Source organism: Barbus barbus (genome assembly GCF_936440315.1).
Source record: "Barbus barbus genome assembly, chromosome: 21".
In the NCBI taxonomy this organism is placed as follows: domain Eukaryota; kingdom Metazoa; phylum Chordata; class Actinopteri; order Cypriniformes; family Cyprinidae; genus Barbus; species Barbus barbus.
In genome coordinates this window covers 8347337-8355117 of record NC_136749.1, presented here as the reverse complement: position 1 = coordinate 8355117, position 7781 = coordinate 8347337, and the positions used below count along the sequence as shown (strand labels likewise).

The 7781-nt window shown below is 34.0% G+C and overlaps 1 protein-coding gene across 2 annotated transcripts in view; it reads right to left on the bottom strand.

Annotated features, from left to right (window-relative positions):
• Positions 1-3336: 3336 nt before the first annotated feature.
• Positions 3337-7781, bottom strand: part of grb10b (growth factor receptor-bound protein 10b) — a 96233-nt gene continuing 91788 nt past the window's right edge. For both annotated transcript variants that reach the window (XM_079445179.1, XM_079445180.1), the window contains 3 exons: positions 7387-7474; positions 7191-7284; positions 3337-6705 (listed from right to left, as the gene is read on the bottom strand). In XM_079445179.1, coding sequence (XP_079301305.1) covers positions 6559-6705; positions 7191-7284; positions 7387-7474 — 329 coding nt within the window. In that variant the 3' untranslated portion in view covers positions 3337-6558. The remainder of the gene's footprint in view (positions 6706-7190; positions 7285-7386; positions 7475-7781) is intronic.

The window sequence follows — 7781 nt, the reverse complement described above, 5'->3', positions numbered from 1 at the left end:
TTTACAACTTCAATTGCTGGGGACTGACTGACTGTAATTACTGTGCATCTGTATAACTCAGTCAATAGCAGTGCCTGTCACTTTAAAAAGTCAAATTGCTTGTTATTTTAAATGAGCACAGGACTAGTTTAGTTACTCGATAACAACCAGAGGATAAACCTTTTTACCAACAGGTGGGGATGATTGAATTGATTTAGGCTACTATTTATGAGTTTGTCTGCCCTCTAGTGGACATGAACATGGCTTACATCAAAATATAACAGGCGATTCTTCAAAATAATACAGCCTGTAGTTTTATTCCATAATGTTGTGTAATATCTGCAGATCATAACTGTAACATTTAGAAACTTTATTAAAAGTGATCCTTGTTGTGTGTCTGTGTAGCTAGTTGACTGCAATCCACATTTGAAATGTAGCACAACTGTTACTAAAGTCTAGTTATATGTTTGCACCATTTAAAAAAAAATACAATTAATTTTGTTAATGTAATACACATTTTAAATTCTACAAGGCCATATACATTATTTGTACTGTTGATAAGAATAAATAGGACTATTTTTGACTATTCTGTAGAACAAACTGTCTAGTAATGAATAAATGTAGGCTACCAATAGATACTGAGCATTGTTCAGGAGCTTTTTCAAATTTTGTAATTATTTTATTAATCCAAATTAAATATTTATCTTGAGCTATTTCCAGTTTTGTGAATTATATATATATATATATATATATATATATATATATATATATATATATATATATATATATATATATATATATATATATATATATATATAATATTATAAATATTAATACAGTATAATTATTTATATATATATTTAGAATTTTTGACTATTTTGTAGAACAATCAGTCTAGTAATGAATAAATGTAGGCTTAGATATTGAGCATTGTTCAGGAGCTTTTTCAATTTTTTTATTATTATTTTATTAATCCAAATTAAAATAAATATTTATCTTGAGCTATTTCCAGTTTTGTGAATTATATATCTATTTAATATTTAATACTTCTGGCATTCTTTCAAATTATTTATTTTTAATCAAAATGTTTTCATTAAAATTAAGAAAACAAATCATTTTAATTCTTAATTGTCTTCATTTAGTCAGTTTGCATGTAAAAATGTAACACTATGAATTACTGTGTATGAAATAAATATGCAATGTGCAAATAAACCTTAAATCTAAAGCAATCCATTGTTGAAGTGGTTTGGCAAAAAAAAAAATAATAATAAATAATAATAATAATAATTACATCTGAGTCACATGTTCCCTTAACAGTAAGCATCTTACAAAGTCCTACTACACAAGTATTAAGTGCTAGTCACTTAATCATATGAATACTGTGTGTAATGTTTGCTTTTTATGATAATATCAACACACCTTGAGATATAGCAATCAATTAATGTTTTATTCTAAGCAGAATATATCAGTCCCTTATTTGTACAAAAATACCTGAAAAGGTTACAATTAGAATTTGTAAGCCATTCAGCTATTTACAGAACCAAGCAGAACACTTTATCAATACAGAATCTGAATTTTTTTTCTATCCATGTTTTTGTTTGTTTGTTTCATTCCCTGAAAGACATAGATTCATATTTACTTCTATATTACTTACATTTAAGGTTCATGATAATTTTTATTTTTTTTGCATTGAGAAACCATACACAAAGCTCAGGAAATATTACTGACAGTTGGGAGCAGGTTCTGATTATGGCATGAAAAAAATACTGCTTTACATTACAGCGTTCATGTTACACACGTTAGATGTTGTTATGATTCATGACAATAGCAATAATTACACATTAAGTTCATTACAAATTGCTAGTTATGTATAATGCGATTACTCTGTAACGTGAAGAGTGTAATCAAAAGCATGACCTCCTCTTTCATCAGAACTGATACTAGTGACAAATGGTCACAAATTCGAGATCAGTAACCATAACCTGAGAAGGAACACCCTCTCAGCTCGACATTAGTGAAGAGAGAGGATGGACCGTAGGGTTTCGAGGCACCTGATGTACAACATTTTAAAAGGAATAGTTCATCAAAAAAAAAAAAAAAAAAAAAGTTTCTATATGGAGTACAAAAGGAGTGATATAGCAGAATGTCCAAGCTGCTCTGTTCCACTGTATGGGCAAAAAAGCAGATACGTAAATGATCATTTTTAATTTTTAGGTGAACTATCCCTTTAAGAAAGGGTGGAAGTTATATGATACAACTCATTCTACAGATGTCGCAGACGAAACTAGAATATCTTGAAGGCCAGAGATCAATTAAGAGAAAATATTAGAGGTCTGGTGTGGTCAAAAACTCAAAAAGAAGTACACTGTTAGTTTAATAAAAAGAAAAATACAGAGAAGAAGTCTTGCTGGTCCACAGGACCAGTTTTAAACAGCCTCCACTTCAACCCTGAGCAACCCAGTTACATTCATTTCTTTTAAATATAAAAACGACATTTATTTCTTTCACCGATAAACTCTCAACAGATCACACATTTCGCAAATGCTGCTGCCAGCTTCTTTCAAACAACAATGGGGAAAATGCAAAAAGAAAAAAAGCTACAACATCTGTCTTTGATTCATATTAAAGAAACATTTCTACAATATCTACAAGGCATAAATTTGTTAGCGTTTTCATAATAAGTGTATTTGTAAGAATAAGTGAGTTTTTATAACAGCAATTTAGCTTAATAATGACCTTCAATGACTAAAGGAGTTCAAAGTCCAGTTTTCCATCAGCTCAATGCAAACATAACATATTCTTTAACGTCAATTAGCATGACAAAGCAACATAAAATAGAATAGATTCAACATTTACACACTTAACCAAATAATAAAAATGCACTAAAATAAGTCAAGTTTCTTCATTTTATATGCCATTGTGAAAAAAACACACAAAAAAACAATCTGTATCCAAAAATTCAGTGTGGTATCTACAAACTTGAACAGTTGTACATGAATGGAGTGTAACTATAGTATCCTGTTGAGCTGCATGTTGCATGATATATGTAAAAACGAAACAATGTTGCAAATTAAATAAATGCGAACAGACAATGTGTCTGTTATGTATTATTGTATTAACTCCCAGAGTGTCTGGATTGTGAACAAACATCCTGCTCACACTCACTTTTAGACTGAACGGCCAACTAGTTAACAAGTTAAGCGCTAATGGTACTCAGACTACCCTACAGATCAATTTCACTCACACAGGTGATTCACCAGTAACATATAATAAACTAGCCTTTGTGTAACCTATACAACTTCCTCACTGGCAAAATCCCAAAATTGTGTTTTTATTTTTTTTCTTTGTGTCTTTTTTATGGTTAAATGATCTCAGGAAAAAAAAAAAAATCATATAACCTCTAAACTCAATACATCCATCTGTCTGAACCAGGTGGAAAAATTCCTGATATTGACTGTTTCACTAGAATTATAGTATATCAAAACTGGTTGCAGACTATGCTAATTAATAGCATCATAACTGAAATGTTGGCTGGCTGATTGTATAGCTTCACTTATCAAACCCTGAAAAATAAAGACAATAATGTCAAGCTCAGAAAGCTTGCGTGAGTATGCTTGTGTCTTTTGGTGAATGTACGACCCACCCAAACTGCAGCTAAATCAACACTGACACATACTCATCCTCAAGGCTTGAATTAACTTAACTGACACTGAGAAAGATATTCAAGTGAATAATTATAGCGCTGACTTAAGCCCTGCAGTCTATTTCTGTGGTTATATCATCCGATGAGGTCTAAGTACTACCTGATAGACTGAGATCATATTCTTATTACACGGCTCTCTGAAATACTTGATTCCTTGTCACATAATCAAATAAATCAATATTCCATTTTTTTTTAAAAGCATAATGTACAGTCAAAATATCAGGATTGCCCTTTTGAGATTTTTTTTTTTTTGCGAAAACCGGCTGATTGTACATTATCCCTTACTTAACTGAAATGCCATGAATTACATGTATCTTAAAATACATCTATGAATGAACAGCTTAATGTTACTTTGTGACTACTATTTATTTTATAGACAACAATATGAAATTTGCAAACTACATTTTAAAGGGATAGTTCATCCAAAAATTTAAATTCTGTCATCATTTATTCACCCTCAAGTAGTTCCAACCCTGTATGATTGTCTTTGTTATGCTGAACACAAAGGAAGATATTCTGAAGAATGTGGGAAACAGAGCAGTTTTGGGGCACCATTGACTTCCATAGTATTTTTTTTCCTACTATAGAAGTCAATGGTGCCCCAAAACAGCCTGGTTACAAACTTTCTCCATAATATCTTCCTTTGTGTTCAGCAGAACAAAGAAATTCATACAGGGTGAGTAAATGTTGACAGAATTTTCATTTTTGGGTGAACTATCCCTTTAATTGTGTAGACGCGATAGTTCATCTAACATGAATGAAAACAAAGCTGTCTGGAATACATGTGCAATACATGTCTGTTCATTGGGCTGCACCATATCGTCTGCTAACTTGTGTTTTTGTCCACTGGAATATTTTTCCAAAAGATGTGTTTTCAATATAGTGTCAGATTAACAATTGACAGCAATGTACACAACAGTACAACCCATTGAACAGGCTTTACTGACTCTACCATTAATAAAGACCATGAAGGTGGTGTTCTACAGTAGGATGTTGATGAAGAATTAGTGTTAAAAAGATTCAACAAAGGGGGTGTAGTTAACTGAGGTCCAAAAAAATTCACAAAAAAATTGTGGAAGAATATTATTGAACAGCGCTGAGAACAAACGAAACTAATTTTCAAGTAATCAAATCCAGATAAATAAATAAATTTGTTGAAGCAATGCTTAAAAATGATTGCGTCATTTGCATTTAACTATGCACTGATATCTTGGGTGAACTTGTAGACATGGTGGCTATGCCCTCTCTATCTAGTTTAATACAATATAGGTACAAACTAAAAACATGGCTCTTTCTTTACATTGCGTCACAAGTACAAAAAAAAAAAATATATATATATATCTTTACAAATTCGTTACTGCTACCATGGACAAGGCAGATTATAAATTCGAACCCCATCTTTCTGTGGGTGTTCTTAGCCCGAGCTTCACAGTGTGCTGTCCTCGAAACAATCTTTCGAAACATGGAGAGAAAACTAGAAAGTCAACAACAAAAATAGACTGGAGCTGGGACTGAAGATGACAGCAGTTCTAAAGATTCCAGTTTGTTGATCTAGCTCCTGATAGACTGCGACCCACAGCGGAGTTCCCAGCAGAGGGTTTAGTGGTTATTACTCAACACACTTCACTTTAAAATCAAGGCACCGTTCCTAAAGGATGTGGTGGTGATGTCAGGCCATGTTCTTTTATTCATGTTTAAAGGAATAGTTCACTCAAAAATGTAATTTGGCCATAATTTTTCACCTTCATGCCTTTCCAAAATCTTTTCTCTTTTATTTTAGCAGATATGAGTTAGACGTAAGCTTGGCTTGACGTCAAAATTTCAGATGGTTCCTCACACAAAGCAATCACACGGCAGTGTTTTAGTACTCAAGACTGGACTCTTGAGTTGTCATGCACACGGGAACATTTATAACCGGACTCAACCCTCTTGCGGTTTCGGATACAATACTGTTGTATGGCTTGAAATATAGCACATGAGTCATATTTAATACTTTCATGGTGTTTTTTTTTTTAGTCCTTGAAACTAAAAGCCATGGTTTCTATGAACTATAAAAAATGGTAATTTATCTTTATCTGTTTTCAACAACAACGACCAAAAAAAAAAAAAGTATAATAAAGTCATATGGTTTTTGTACAACAATAGGGTGAGTAAATAACCCAATTTCATTTTTGAGATCAACTATTCCTTGAAGGAGTGAAGGGACACGTTAATTCTTGGTATGGCCAGTAGAGAGTGCTGCAGGTTATGTTTTGTGAAGTGGAAAAACTACACAAGTGTTTAAGACGATAAAAGAGGCTAAATGCACTATGCATGAGAGTTCTTTGCTCAACGCAAAGAGCACATAAAAAGAAAACAAGTGTCTAAATATTCTAGTGATTACCGATGAAAACCATAGAAAGCACAAATTTAACGTCAATGTCTTTTCACAGTACAGAAACCACCAATCGGGTGTCGGCATCTCACAGGACATTCTAGAATCAAATCTGCTCCATTTATGAAAGCAACAATTGCCATAGCTTGGTTGTTCCTGGTTCACGAGTGCAAAATGAAAGTGTTCTGCTGGTCTTCCCAAACCATTATCTGCACGATTAAGACCGCGGATCCTGAAGACTCCCTCTGGATGATTGTCCTGAGAACCTGCTCTGGCCACGGTCAAGTGTGCAGGTGGCTGAGAGGTTCGTCAGCAGCTAACACACAAGCTTTATTTCCTTTATTTCTTGCTGGTCCTGTTTGTGTTTGTTCTTTTGATTCCCTCTCTCCTTGATAGAGAGTTGCTCTCGCAGTGTGCTTTTCTCCAGCCCAGCAGCACAGCATTACACCACAGCACACGGCGTCTGAGTGTTTGTCTTTAGGCGGAATCAGGCAAATGGAGGTCATAAGGCCACAGTGGTGCAGGGGTGTTTAAGTTTGCAAGGCAAAACTCCTCTGTTCAGCATGTAAAACTCCACCAACTGGATCAGGTCTGTGAATTTGGTGGCGCCGTCGTCGAGGCTCAAGAACATCTGACCGTCTTCTTCACACTGGAAAATGGAAAACATAAAACATTTATGCATTCTGAAATGAATCAGGCTGCAATTTAAATTCATGCAATTTAACCTCTACTGGCAGGGCTACGGTTTGAAAAGATTCTTGCTGAGCATGTTAATTGAGTCATGCTGACATGTTTATAGCCAGATACCTGATTAATAACACAGTTTAAAGCCTCAACCTTTTGAAGTTTAACTCTATCGCCCTCCTGGAGTATTTTGAGGTTTGTTACCGGCACTGCAAAGCAAGAATGCTTGTTATGTACAGAGTGCTGTGCACTTGCAATGCACTGACCCAACATTTGCATCAGCGCATCTGTACGTTTCTTGTCTTTCACACTCATTCTCAACAACGTAGTATTAAAAAAATCTAATGCATACTTGGAATACTTGACTGTTTTAAGGATATGCCATGTGTGCATCAGCAAACAAAGTTAATATGCTACATGTTTTGAGTGCAGGAAACTATAAAATCTTACCGGTAAAATCTGGAAATGTTTGATTTTCTGGTGGTGACACATTGTGAGTACAAATGCCTTAGGATTGCTCTGGCTATCCCTCAAGAGAAACATTCTGTTGCACAAAAGACAATTACGTGTAACTATATCTTGCATAATTAGAACAGAGAGTCATCCAGAATGGTTTTGAGAATAACTAATGAGCTGTGATATGTACCCATCCACTCTGCCCTGCTGATGGATCATCTTGTGGGACTCCTCTCGTGAAATACGACCGTGAAACCACAGCTGAGTTCTGTGGATAACTGGATCAGAGGATATTCAAAATGCTTTTAAGACAAGGATGATGGTGAGCAGTTTTCTATGGAGTACTGTGCATATTCAATGGTATTTTCCCTTTAAAGGCATGTATTGGACTTTCTTATACTGCAAGGATTTCATCTACATGACCTGACATTAATGAACTGTTCTTATTAAGACCATGATGTATAGTAATAGTAATTAATTCTAACTTTTTGTTTTTAATCAAATTTTATTTACATTACCAGCCAAAAGTCTGGACTTTGGATTCATACTAAACATATCACTGTTTACATGAAAATAAATAAATAA